The 15110-nt window shown below is 32.6% G+C and overlaps 1 protein-coding gene across 1 annotated transcript in view; it reads right to left on the bottom strand.

Annotated features, from left to right (window-relative positions):
• Window positions 1-335: 335 nt before the first annotated feature.
• LOC131847207 (monocarboxylate transporter 4-like) overlaps window positions 336-15110 on the bottom strand; it is a 66636-nt gene continuing 51861 nt past the window's right edge. The window contains exons 3-12 of the mRNA XM_059196696.1: window positions 14685-14854; window positions 10998-11148; window positions 8087-8205; window positions 3703-3870; window positions 3278-3437; window positions 2837-2978; window positions 2293-2424; window positions 2047-2221; window positions 1812-1964; window positions 336-1730 (exon numbers count right to left, since the gene is read on the bottom strand). Of these exons, the coding sequence (XP_059052679.1) occupies window positions 1201-1730; window positions 1812-1964; window positions 2047-2221; window positions 2293-2424; window positions 2837-2978; window positions 3278-3437; window positions 3703-3870; window positions 8087-8205; window positions 10998-11148; window positions 14685-14808 (1854 nt within the window). The 5' untranslated portion in view covers window positions 14809-14854 and the 3' untranslated portion in view covers window positions 336-1200. The remainder of the gene's footprint in view (window positions 1731-1811; window positions 1965-2046; window positions 2222-2292; window positions 2425-2836; window positions 2979-3277; window positions 3438-3702; window positions 3871-8086; window positions 8206-10997; window positions 11149-14684; window positions 14855-15110) is intronic.

Below are 15110 nucleotides of genomic sequence, written 5' to 3' on the forward strand. Positions count from 1 at the left end.
AACCGATACTTCAATAAATAGCGTGCGAAGAATTAAACATTTATAAATACTGTATTCTGTATTTACCATTAAATCTTCCTACTGACGCAAATTACTAAGTAGAACATACCTACATAAATTTGTACTGGCATTTTTGTCTTTTAAATGACATTTCTGATTAAATTATTTTTCAATTTTTTTTGGCATTTGGAGTCTTTTTATATTTTATTCTCAATTATAGTGGTATAGTAAAATAGTGTCAAAATTGTTGTCCCACCTAATTACAAATATTTTTGTGAGGAACATAAATAAACACAGCTATTTGCTAAATTTCTTTAATATCATTTGATTTCATCACCAAGATTGTAAATCACACTTTGGTAAAAAACAACAAATCGCATAACATCAAAAATATAATTACATACATCTAACGAACAATAAAATATTCTGTTAACAATAATAAACTAAACATTCCAAAAACATATCTATGTAAGATGTATTACAATATAACGAATAATTTGCTAAAATTGACTCGATTATTTTCTTATAACACAGAGTAATGATATAGATACATATTATATTCATCTAATGATTTTAATAATACTAGCCACTGAGTATAAAGGAAACTTTAAGTTAGTGTTGATGATATTTTACAATATAATATTTTCGTACAAGACAATGAGGACATAAAGATTTAAGATTTTTTTGGTTTCTATTATTTTAATATATTAGTACCAACTACTATGATAAAGGTCCCACAAGTACTTCAAGACTTAAAAAATGAGCGCTAATTTTATTATACAATCAACCAATGTCTACTTTTGAAATGTAAAAATACGTACCACTGTAAATATACGATACAGTGTACATATACTATAGATGGATACAATTCAAGATCTTCTAGTTGTGAATTTATAGTGAAGTTTTATAAATACACATAAATAGACAATATATGTCTGGTAAAATTCACGGTACAGTTTTCGAGGCGAGGATAGAACTCAGGAGCACAGAAACATCGTTCTCTTTTTATTGCTTTCAGAACTAATCTATCTCTTCGACCCCAATTAAGAATATCATCTACATAAGAATTAATTATTTACACGCCTTTAGTACTCACTCCTGTGGCTTTGTCGCATTCATACCTATATTATAGTTCTTCAAAACCTTATTACACCATGCACAGAGTTTATTAAAATACTCGAGGCTTCTCATTAATGTATATCATACCGATGTAGTAATTTGTTCTATGAGATGATGTTCACGCCTGCGACAGGGCATTCTGCAGGAGCCACCACGATTCCAAGTACTACCACGTCTTGCTAACCCTTCAGGAACACTGCGTGAAGGTCTCAAAGGTACAGTGCGCCGATAGCAGTCTGGGCAGTGAGCAGCAGAACAGCAAACGCGGTCGAGTGGTGCTGCATATGACAATGATTTTGGCAAACGAGAACCGCAAGTAGGGCCCGGCCAAGCGCAGTACGCTGTAGCACCGCCTGCGCTACACGCACACCATGCTGGTTCACAGCGCGGGGGTGTCACACACGGACAGGCCTCAGATATAGTAGGGGCGGGTGCAGGAGGCGGTGGTTCCGGTTCTCTTTTCGAGAACCCGACAAAGAATAATAATAAGGCACCGGCCAGTGTCGCTGCAGTCGAGAAGTAGAATCCAGCCCTTGGCGCTTGCTGGTTGATGTATCCCGTTACAGGTACACCGACGATCACAGGGATAGCTTCAGCTCCTTGAACAAAACCTGGAAAGACATTAAACATGTTAATTTGATTGTAAAATGTCCAATTATATTAATAAAATGCCATATAAGCAAAATACATACCCCATACTTTACTAAAATGTCTTCCTCGAACGCGTTCCATAGTGAGCATTTTTATTGAATATAAAAAGCCTCCTAAACATAATCCATACATCCATGCAAATAGAACGTATCCGTGATAACCTTCAACGCTGCTTAAGGCCAGCATGGAGATCCCTACGACAAAACATGAACAATATTAAATTAAAAATTGTAGAGAAATATATTTGCGTATAGTAAATGGAATATTGTTCTTTACCTATTCCCAGCATAGCGGTTTGACACAAATATTGTTTAGAGACAAGGCACTGAGCCGACGGTCGCACCAGCACGAGCCCAAAGCCAGCGCAACCGAGGACTGCGGCGAACCCCAGAAATGTCTGAAGCAACACCAATGCACTCTCCTCTAAACCTTCTTGAAATCCTTGTAAAGCCTAAAAAAATATATCGGTTAATATTGTGAGCAACAGAAAAAAGTAATAATTACATAGTAATATCAGCTTACCAAAAAGAAAACTGGAGTATAAAGCCCAAAAGCTGCTAATCCAGCGGCCAACAACAAAACTTTTGCCGGCCGAGAACGGAGAGGGCTTAGGTCGATAAGAGGAGGTCTCTTTAGGCCTTTCTTTTCTTTTACCTGTCATAAAAAATTTTACAAATTATATAACATTCACATAGAATACTTATCTACAAATTAAAATTATATTACATTACAATGATAATACATGTACAACATAAACTCATAACTTTGTTTTTATGAGTGTAATATATAAATTATATATGTATAAGTCAACTCCTTTAATCAAGAGCGCTATTTGAGAGTACAGTTTCGTCGTTGAAAATGAAGGAACAATTTCTTAATAAGCTTTGTGTTTATGACGGAATCTTAAAGTACCCAGAATCTCTATAATGAAAAGCGAATCCAGCAAATAAATTTAGCTCAGTGTTCTTGTTCCTTGATTATTTCCCTAATTTTAATGCCAAAGAAAATTATTAGAAGAAAATATATTAAACTTATTTCCTCATTAATTGAGAATTATTGTGCTGACCTTTCGCCGTTGATTTTTAAGATGAAGAATGGCACGTCTCTGGGGATGATAGAGAGAGGCACTTCGGTAAACAGCGCTTAGAAAGAAGGCTAGTACGAGGACTCCTGTCACTGCTTGCAAACCTAGTCGCCATCCCAGTTTTCTACAACAAAACAATATCACATAATTATTAATTACATACTCGTATATGAAACTAGTCAAATCAGTTCACTATGATAATTATAATTAAAATTAATTGTACTTTAGCTGTAAAGATAAATATTTTTTTTAAATCTTATTTGTAGTTGTTCTAGAGATTATATGAATAAAAGTAACATTGTCGCTTTATTAAAAATAACGTGGTTATTATAGATATTACTAATACACACAGTAGAATAGACTATTATAATTAAATGGTTATTATTTCTATAGTTTAATCTTAATTAGGTTATGAAAGCTTACCCTACAGCTTCCTTGTATGCAACGCTAAAGAGAGCAATTCCGACTCCCCCACCAGCATGGGCGACTAGTTCCACAAATTGTCGTCTTCGACGAAAGTAGGCACCAAGTACCAGGCCAGCAGCTTCGCGTACCAAGCCACAGCCTATGCCTAGCACGACGCCTGTAATACGTACAGGTAATGTATATATCTGCCTAATTTGATTAATAAAATTATACATATGAATACAAATTTACATTGAAATGAAATGAAAAGGTTTAAAACATTTAAGTTTATATTACAATTATTGCTTAAAAAATATCCTTACATTTGTAAAGTTTTAATGAAATGGTTGATATTAACAACCTACGAGTAATGAACACCAATATTGAATATCTTAAAGAAAATTAAAAAATATTAAAATAATAAACGATCTGTATTGTGATACCATAACTAAGCATTGTCTGATGGAGTTGCGTAGCGAATGATGTGAAGAGGCAGGCGAGAGGTAACAGCAATCCTCCTAAGAGCGCAGCCAATCGTGGTGACTTCTTACGACCAGCAACAAGCGCGCCTGCTGCTCGGGATACACCGACACATATTGCTCCGGCCCAAACTTCACAGAAAAGGAACATTAACATTAAAATCAACGATGAATTAATCATTACGAAATGTAAAACAATTCCCCAACGTTTATTTAAAAGAAGTAACAAAAATGAGAAGAAAAATGGAAGCTTGTAATACTCGTAATTAAATATGACGGGAACACGATAGAACATTAAGTAATTGTTTCGAAAGCTGAGAACTAAAATGATTAAATATTAGTAAATTTTAATTTTCATTGTTTAACTTTTATTTCTGTTTTCTATCAATAAAGTATTCAATTAAAATTGACCTTAGGTACTATAACATCATGTGTTATTTACCACCGTTGTCGACATTATAAGCAAGGGACGTGCCGGTGGACGATATTTATACAGAATCTTCCGTGTTCTTATTATGTGGTAAATTCGTACAATATTGTTCAGTACTGAGGTAAATTACTATACATAATACCATTCAAAAGAATTTCTTTGGTACTACAGCTAGCACGTTAATTGAGAATACGAGAGATATTTCTTAAAATACATTAGCCTAAATGTGAGACAGCGGTAATTTCGGAAATAAAGCCAGCCGTTTCAGGGTTTCACTTAACGCAATTACCATCGGTGAGAGCTTGTTGTGCATTATAAATATTGTCACTCTCATTGTCGTTGTTGAAATTGTTTCTTCTTTGTCATCCATATGTTCCTCAATCTTTTCTTTCCACTTTAGCTAATCGTTTTTGTTTTCGCTGTATTATATATAAACATAATACATTAAGAATAATTTATTTCCTTACTTGCTTTCCATCTTTTAATTTAGTCGTTAATGAAAACAAAAAGTGCGTTTCCATGTTCATATTTTATTACTACATTTAAATAGGAGGACGCAACTACGGATGTTGAGCCATTTGCGGAGGGTAATTGTGAGTGAATGAAATGCGGAATTGTTGTTTTTTGGCAGTTGTTGTTTGTAAGTTACTTTTCAATGTATCGGTTAAGTTGGAAACATAAGAATTCGTTTGTTTTATCTATCTTCCAACGAGTTGTTAGTCGATTGTTTCATATATATATGTATATATTGTAGTTTATAAATTGTATTTAGCCCTTAAAAATATGAATAATATTATAAATGTGAACATGTGTTATATCTACTAACACACGGTGTTGCACGCCAGTTCTCTTACTTGAATTTGGCTTGGACACGCTCCCGCGTGTTTAGATCACTTAAAGAATTCTTCTATGTAAGGTCTGTATTAAATTCTTTAAGCAGATTTTGTAAATTTTAAGAAATTTGATTTATTAAACATATATAGGTAAGCATTGACAATAATATAGATATAATAAGAGATAATAACATATATAGATATAAAAGAACACAGAGATATAATGCCGCATTTCGGCGGCTACTGTATCTTCTTATGTAGCCAGATACTTGTATATTAGGGACTGATCCCTACACAAGAAATAGTATACAGATAAAAAAATACTATTATTCATATTTGCAAATGAGACAACAAAATCTATATAAGTATTCTCTGGCGAAGTTGTGAAAGTGAAAGCGCCAGGAAATACTAATTCATGTTTTTGGATTTTATTATTTCTATGCGATAATGTACCTTATAAATTTAGACGCTTCTTGGTATATGTCTATTGAAAGGAATGAAGACATTTTAAGTTTGGACTACATATTATTGGTGTATAATGTAAAGATGGAAACAAATATGGGGTTATAAGTTATACAGTAATTTGTATTCAAAATAATGTATACACATACATTATTTTGAAGATTTGTATGGTAATATTGTTTTGCGTAAATGACATCTAGAGTCTGATAATCTGTACGGTAAATGTAGTAGATCATCATGTTTAAAAATGGATGAATTGTCTTCATATTCATATTTACATACGCGTTTCTATTTATTTGAATTGAGATAAGTAAATACTTACTTGATGGCTAGGTAATATCAACAAATTTGTTCGAGTGAAATTATGTATAAAAATCTAACATAGTCAAACATAATAATAAATCTTCCAACAAAAGTTTTGAGTAAACTATGCATTTCAACAACTATGAATACATTTACGTCTTGTAAACAACACGATACAGAGTAGAATTACCATTATTGTTTCATATATTGTAATATTATGCTACCGTTCGTTGGATGGTGAATAAGCTTTAAGAAAGTAAGTATTAGTATAGAGTTGGATTATTTGGTTACGTCATTTTAGTCCCAGCGCGTCCCGTTTTCTCGTCTCGAAAGTTTTAGTGGAATAGTTTTTCTTGTCAATTTCATTAATAAGATATTTTTTTATTACATCGATGATGCAGTATAGTATAGTAGCGGTTGCTTTCTTAGTTTATGACTATCATTTTGAGGGATATGTTACAAAATAAATAATCTTATTAGCATAATTAGGCTATAATATACAACAACATATATATATGAAATTATAAGTCAAATTCGTTAAACAATACCTACGAATAAAAGTGAAAATATAAAATGCGTGTACTATTTATTTATATTTTATTATTACTTCTTGTTTTCATTATATAAACGTATGAAACTAAATCAATTTCTTAATAGTAATTATAAAAATTACGAAAGTATTTTTCGTAATCTTCATAATTAGTTACAATTCAGTATTTAGATACATATTCACTTGATATTAGCATCAATTTAATATTTAATTATTATCCATCTGGAAGGTAATTACATTAAACTCATTTCACTAAGCTCTGCAATTCACGCCTTGTCACCTACAGCAACAAGGCAAACGTAGGTAGGGTAGCTTAACTCGTTAACGTCTCGCCAAATAATAATTCCTAAGGCGGTACAATTGTGACAGAGTTATGTTCGGCCGCTCCGCCCAATGAAACCACTGACAACAAAGACCGCGTTCATAACCGAAATTACTTCTACCTCTTAATATTCAGCCTATGTCGTGAATCTCGGAAAATTAATTCAATAAATCAGGCGGGTGGGGTCGCAAATACCGCCGGTGACTGGGAAAGTTCATTTGCTTAATATCCAATCTTAAATTTTACTTGTCAAAACACTGCGGCTTGTTAGCGTAAATTGCGTCATGATACAAAAACATTGTTAAATAACAAGTGAACGTGAAGAAGTCAAATTTCGATTATACAGATTTACAGACTGCAAGGTTAAAGTAGTGAGACAAATTAACAGGCATGGTCATTTCAAAAGCTTTAGATTTTGATTTACATTATTTAATTTAATTATTGTGATGTTGATAAAATGAAAATGAAAATCGTAATCCGTATCTAATGTCATCACATTAATTTAAATGTTAGCTATTTAAGTTAGCATGGCTTCAAACATATAGTACATATGATAAATATTACCTTCCTTTCTCTTGTAGATGGGTAAAAGATATTCGTGAATGATTTATTATGAAAATGTAGTCAAATTGGAATAATAAAGATGTTTGATTAAATTGCCTTTCAAGAAATCTTCGAAATATAAAATGGTTAAGGTGAACTCGTTTACATAATATTCTTAAGCTTTCATTTGGCTCGTAGTGTTAAATAGTCTTCTGTTTTTGTTTGTTTCTTTAAATATTACCGGAGGGTTACCGTTGATAGATTACTTTCCGTGTCGCGCAGTTGCCCATCCACTTCCACTGTTTCCGGCTCTACTTCAATCGACCATTTATTTGACACATTGAAGCTTTGTCGGTTTTAGGGTTCAATAAGTACCCCTATTTTTATCCTAACAATGTCTATTTATCACGTGTGTCTAGCTACTAAAAACCTCGCACAACATAGAAAGGATGTGGTAAAGACTTCTATGAAATTATATAGGACTTAGATTCACCCGAATCCTAAAGTATCAAATATAATAATATTATTAAGGAAGTACAGAATTATGACAGAGTTATGTTATATGATACGCGGATATACAGACAGACGTAACGTGATTGTTATCGAAGAATGCTATTATTAATATTAAACTAAAGGGTTTTAGTATTATATGGAAGTAGTATTATGTGATGAAATTATAAGTAGATAGTAATTAACTGTCAGGATTAGTGATAATATTTCCTAAATTATTTCTATATATACAAATATCGACATGCAATCAGCTATCCTACTAAACCATAAATTGAATTTACAGCAGCAATAAATTTGAATTTCTACTGCAAATTCAATATTTGCACAAAGTGATGAATATGTATGATAACGTGCGTAATCAAATCAATGCACAATATCAACCAACTGGAACTTACCGGCATGATCTGCAGTCGGCCCTAAATGCCTTAGAGCGTAAACATGAAGAGCGCCGTAGGCTAGCTGCAGACCAGTGGATAACAGATGAGCAAGGAATGCTGCCCCACAAACGATCCACCTAAAAATTCACACAGAATTAGAACTAAATAAAATATCTAATTTATCTCCTCCTGTTTTTTTTCTTTTGTACGTTGATAATACACAATTTATTGTTTGAATTTAATTTTGTAACCAAATACCAACTAATATTAAAAAATATATTCTGAAATTGTGTTGAATCTAGGAGAATTTTTATTCAGAAAAATAATTATTAAAATGCTACAAAGAAAAAAACTATTTAAGTTTTGTAGTATTATTAATAATAAGTATATTATTGTATACACTATATAAACGAAATATGTATTTACACCGATAATAATATTTAAGATCTACCGATAATTCGATACTGTTATAAACGTTTTGGTAACGCGTACACTAGAGGTGGTGATGAATGTAAACAATTATTACGAGTATACAAATCTGTGTACCCGCTTTCTGAGCCTTTTTCTAGGAAAACATTTATATAAGATATACAATTTGTAAATAATTGTAAAAAAACTTATTACACTAAACTAATCTGGTACTGCCGTTGCGCGATATTTTCTCATTAGTGGTACATAGATCCTAGTTTTGCCTAATAAGGTAGTTAGGCAAAACTAGGATCTATGTACCAAGTATAATTTTTAATGAAAAATTTCCATCTTTTAATTAATAATAAATAGGTATTGTTCTTTTAACATCTCAAGTTTTTGTGCATAATTTTTGTGTATGTAATTTTAAATTAAAGTGTATCTACATTTGTGTAAGGCAACAGCTACGGAGATGAAAATACCTATCGAAAATATAAATTCGTTTACCGTTCAAGAGATGAGATCGGCGTGTGATATCAAATTCATAAATTCCCCTCAGGTAGGTAAATTTATTGTGTGGATCTCTTATCTATATTTTGCTCCAAGTCTATGAAACTGGCTAAAAGTGAATATAACCTACAAAATATATTAGTGATAATATTTACACGTTTGTGCATCGTGTAGGCTGGTAATCCATTAACTACAGGTGATTAACTAATATGGAGTGAGATACATTTTGTCTGTCGTGGTACTACTCTAACAAATTACTGTTACCTATACTGAATAATTGAATATAATGTTGAAAGCATATTGTAATTCGGTACGGGAAGAGACAATTTCTCTTTCCGTACTTCGCATGTGTGTTACATTATGTCATTATCGCCTTGCCTTTGTCTCATTATTTGGGGTCGGCGCAGTATGTTTTCCTTTTCCTGTGATCCCTATCAGCCGTCATACTCGAGTTTATGTATATTATTATCTTTAATGACACGTATCCATCCATTTTTTCCGGTTTTTATGTATTTTGTAGCTATCTAATCTTAACTTATGGTCCTAATAAATAAGGATAGCCTATCAAAGACGTCAAAGCGTTGGGTTTATGTGGTATGTATTATTAATTACTTATTTTGGCAACAAAATATTTTATTATTTATATTAACGGCAGTAGTGGATAGGGTACCATAATATATAATAAATAGATAAGTAGAAACATACATATTTAATCTCTTTAGTATGAATTTTACAATAATGTATATATAAATAAACATCTAAATGTACATTATGTTGGCGATCCTCACTACTACCATGCAATCTCTTAGCCGCTTTATTCTGCGACGTTTTTAAGGAGAAATATAGTGTCCCAGATGCATGATAAATTATGTCTTGCTTGCTTACTGCACAGCTGTCATAGTAAAATTGCACGGGCATAGTTGCCAAAATCGTAAGTATTAAAAAATATTGTTTATCTTTGTATAATTCAAGTTCATGATCTTTTTCTACAATACGAATGTACAATATTTATCAATGCAGAGCGTTCTTAAGTAACATATTGTGATAAATTGATATAAAAACAAACTTAGAAATGAAGAGTACGAAAGTACGTTCAAGTTTGGAACCTAGAGCATCGATTACTGCTTATTAAATTTTTTTTTTCACAAATACATAGATATTTTTTTTTGTAAATACATACATATTATATATAGAAAACACCCAGACCGATACAAACAATCATACTCATGAATACAAATGTTTGTGCCGTGCGAGGAATCGAACCCGCGACCATCGGTCGTAAAGCGGTGTACTAGACCGCTGGACCACCGAGGTCGTCTGAAATTCAGTAATTAAATAATCTTATAACAAGGAAATTTTAATTTAAAGTAGTTACATATCTATCTACAAGTAAGTTGGGACCGCTCAACTTCTTCGGACAAAATCGTGTTTGCCCCCTATAGAGTTAAGGAGTTGAGATGGAGTTAGTCTACTGTTATCAAATTATTAACTTGAACTGAACACTTGCTATGTTGAACCACGAGTTTGGGATATATTAAACGGTTGGTCATTTGACCATTCTAGATAAGATCACTAAATATGGTCAATTCAACTATATAATTTAAATTTTTCTAAACTACTTTAATTGTTATAATAACAATATACGTTAAAAACGTGTATAAGTGAATATTTCAAAAATATACGAGTACGAACATACTATAATTATTATCAGATACAGAGTCCCCACCGGGACTCTGTATCTGATCGTGCAATTTTACTCGTACTCGTATATTCACTTACCACCGTAAGTGATAGCAATGTAACACAGAGATCGGATGCCTATCCGCGCCCACTGGTATTCTTTTCCTGATCCTTGATTCGTGACTCTACCTGCCTGTATCTTTCTTTTAAGACCAGCAACACATGTAAACTCCCGGAAGTTACAGGCGACAGTAATCACTTAATATCAGGTGAGCCGGAAACGTATCCACGCCGGTTATAGAAGAAATAAAAATGATTAATCGATACAAACCCCCATCCTCCTTCAGGGTAGAAATGGTGTTTGATGGCCCTAGTATCAAGCTCACGCCTGCGCAGCGCGGGCACGGTGCGGTGTAGCGAACGTAGTTCACGTTCGCGCAGCGCACCACCCGTCGATTCCTCTTCACCATCTCCCCAACCGTCTGTACAAAATAATAAATATAAATATATTATATTAATATACATCATATTAAACATTCAGATTCGTTCGGTTAGGCGATGTAATCGTATCTATATATTTTATTACATTACATTTGTGTTGTGAGTTGTGTTTTGTTTTTCTAATATAATTTACATTAGTAGAAGAATATGGTTGTAAACTTAGAAATATGTGACATGAAAAACGATTGTAAGCTCAAGTATGAAAAAGAAAACTGTATTAATAATATTAATATTATAAAAACTACAATACTGCAACAGTATATGTAAGTGGCAAGAACTGTTTTTTTTAGATATATTTTAATTTTATCTACAGTTTATGTATTAACTTACATTAGTGCAGTAGATACTTCTCTTGTTATACCATACGGCACCTTAGAATATGGATAGAATAGACTGCCGTTAATCTAAGACATTACAGGCAGTTGCCATGGTGTTTTTGGCATCTTACTAGTAATACCATATTTTTTAGAGGCATTAGACATTAGGTACTTAGATAATGGAGTAACGCATAATATAAAATACAAACGTAATATACCTTCACGACTGTTACCCCGAAAAAGGTAGCAGGGACACACGTTGGACATATTTGAATATAACGTGGAGGACGTAAGTCTACTGCAGTCTCTAGAATTAATTTTTGGTTTCGTTATTGATGTTTTCATTATCAGAGAGAACTTCAGATGTATAACTCAATGTTTTTTTGTTGTAAGGACAACAACACATTTGAACGCGTCATAAGTATCGGTTTTGTTCCTAGGCCACGGCGCTGTCAGAATCACAAATATTGTGCATTAATAATAATAATCTCAGGACAATACACACAGCACCATCTAGACCCAAGTTAAGCTAGGTAAAGTTTATATTGTGGGTACTAGATAACTGATACAAATACATAGATTTTTTCGTAAATACATACAGAAAATACACAGACCGATACAAACAACCTTTTTCATTAATATAATTGTTTGTGCCGCGCGAGGAATCGAACCCGTAACCATCTGAAGTATGACGGTGTGCTAATTCACTAGAGCACTGAGGCCGACATTATATTATAAATATATAGAAAATAAAGATATGTACGTAACAATATCTTCGTACGATAGCTGTCAACATATATGATTCTTGTGAACGAGTAAATGTCAAAAATATCTTATACCACGCTGCTAGTTTAATAATATGGCTTAATATATATCGAGTAAGATTCCGGTGTTCGATTAATCATGTGTAATTTGCCAGATATATTTGTATCTTCTGCCAAAAAAGTTTTTTTTGGCGGGATCAGCACAATCAACGGTAATGGTATTTAGGCGTAGGCGTTCCCTCGTGAACCGAGTACATTACTTTTAACGTATATCTTTTCCTAAAGCAAAATAAAACAAATAATATAATAAATAAAACAACACCAGTGCCGGCCAACAGTATGCCGGACACGCATTAATCGGGTTCCGTAGATGTATTTTAAATTTTAACTCGCTTGCTCTTATCTGCTTAAGTTATTACTGTGAATAAATAAAATAATTTTATTGTACATTGTAGGAAATGTTCATCTAAAGCTGATGTCGGGTTTTGTATATGGATTTTCATATTTTATAACAATTACATTGTGGATGATTGTCGCTGATATTCACTTTTCATTAGTTGGGATTAGCCAGCAGCTTGGTTGACATCCTAGTAATTACATCAGCAATTGTGTGACCCTAAATATACAAGAGAGATAAATTTTCGTGTATTTTATTACAGGCCATAGCAGAGAGCAAATACATGTGTAACAGTTTTCCCCATACTATATAAAAAATACGACTGCCTAGGTATTTTGTGTAAAAACAAGTTACAATTATTATTCCATTAAAATACATTTGTTTCTTCTTTTGGACTTTTCATGTATATGGCATCTATATTAAAAATATTATTTATTACGCATTTATAGGTAACTAAAGTTGTAGATATTGCAGATTCGAATTAATCGTTGTATTCAGTAGTTTGGTAGGATAGCAGTTTATTAACTGCTATCCTACCAAACTATAGTAGATTATTATACTTTATAGTACTATATGTAGTATATGTAGTATATAGTATATGTAGTGTATAGTACTATATGTAGTATTATTATACTTTATAGTACTAGTAGTAGTATTTTATAGTATTATAAGTCAATGTATTGCTGCTCCACCACAGAACATTTGTATTGGGCTGAGTGTTTTCTATGTCTTGGAAGTTAGTTTGAGATGTGTTTGGGCCGTACTTACGTATTAGCACAGATAACATAATATTACATAGTATTAGTAATCTAATATGAGTAGAGTAAATTAATACAGAACGAATGAACTTTTTATTATGGTTACATATTCAAATTGTACACGTTAGTTTGTATTTCAGTTATTTAAAAAGGGTTTACTATTTATTTGTATTATGTTTTACATAATATTTTCGTCAATATTGTCGTCTATTATCTATATACATTTTACTATGATTAGTTACACGTGGAAGTATATTTTTGCCATAAATTGGTTTACATTCCATGGTGGTCCTGTACTAATTTTGCAAATATTAATTTCAACTATATTCCTTGTTTTTTATAAATACATAATATCAAATATTACATATATCTTAACAATGCTTAAAACAAAATATAATATCTGAATATCTTTATAAACGCCAAGAATCTCAAGATGAAGGAGTAGAGCTTTTGTCGTAATTATAACGTAAATTGTTGATTCTAAATTCAGAAAGGACAATTTACGACTGACAATGTCTACTGAGACTGAAGAAGCTAAATGTTCTATTTATGGAATTGTAATTTATTCATCCTATATATATCATGTAGATGATGTAATAAATTTAATATCACGAGATCCCTGTACAATAAATAACTGAGTTGGCATAGTTTTAAAGATGACGTAAAAATATTTTTATATATAATTAGTTGTTAACACGACTTTGTCTGCTTTTTGAGGTACCAGATAGCCTATCCTGTTCGCCCCGTGACAAAGGTTAATTAAGGTCCGCTCAGTTGTTTAGTTTTGACAAGGTAACAATTAGACATACACTTTCCCATCTTATTAATATTATAAATGTTATTATAAAGTTTGTGAGTAGGGAGAATATATGAGGATATTTCACGCAAAAACTACTGAATGGATTTTATTGAAACTTTACAGTAGTAAGCTTATTACTAAGGATTACCCATAGGCTATAAATTTCATGCAGGTGAAATAGGTAAAGATAAATAGGTTTGATCTCAAAATCGCATAACAAATCGGGTGCTTAATCATGGTGTCCATAAATGTTTTTAAGCAAAATGGGATATTTAGCATGATGATATTATTTATAGATCATGAATCTAGATAGTTCAAATCTGATACCAAACGCACAGTCGACCCGGAACTAGGACGTTTGTAACAGTGGCGAAATAACTAGCACATCATAAATAATATTATCATGGTACATATCTCGTTTACATGTGTATAATTATATAGAACAATAAAAAAAGTGTGAAGTAAATAACAATGAAAAATACCATAGTGCGGTAAACAGTTGTAGCTGGTGGAGAGCGGCTGACGACAGCGACAGCGGGGCGGCGGGGCGCGGGGCGGCGGCGGCGGCGAGGCCGACGGCGACGGTGACCACCAGCCCGGTTCCATCAGCCGGCCATGGCTGCACGCGCACCCGCACCCGCGCCCGCGCTACCTGCGTCCAAACAAACAGCATTACATGTAACAACCAACATACCGAGTGCGTCAGTTCATTCTAAGGGCAGTGGGTTACTACCTAGACCTGGACCTAGTCCTGAGTTTAAAAACGGTAGCAATATCTCTGACTAGTAATTTTGTTCTGTTGTTTTTCAATTTCATATTTGGTTATTTTTATACATAAATAGTATAATATAAACATGTAAATATATGTAAATATATTTGATCTATGTACATAATATGTTACATGTGAG

The sequence above is a fragment of the Achroia grisella genome, unplaced genomic scaffold (assembly GCF_030625045.1).
Source record: "Achroia grisella isolate CSIRO2021 unplaced genomic scaffold, CSIRO_AGI_Agris_v1 utg516, whole genome shotgun sequence".
Taxonomy (NCBI): domain Eukaryota; kingdom Metazoa; phylum Arthropoda; class Insecta; order Lepidoptera; family Pyralidae; genus Achroia; species Achroia grisella.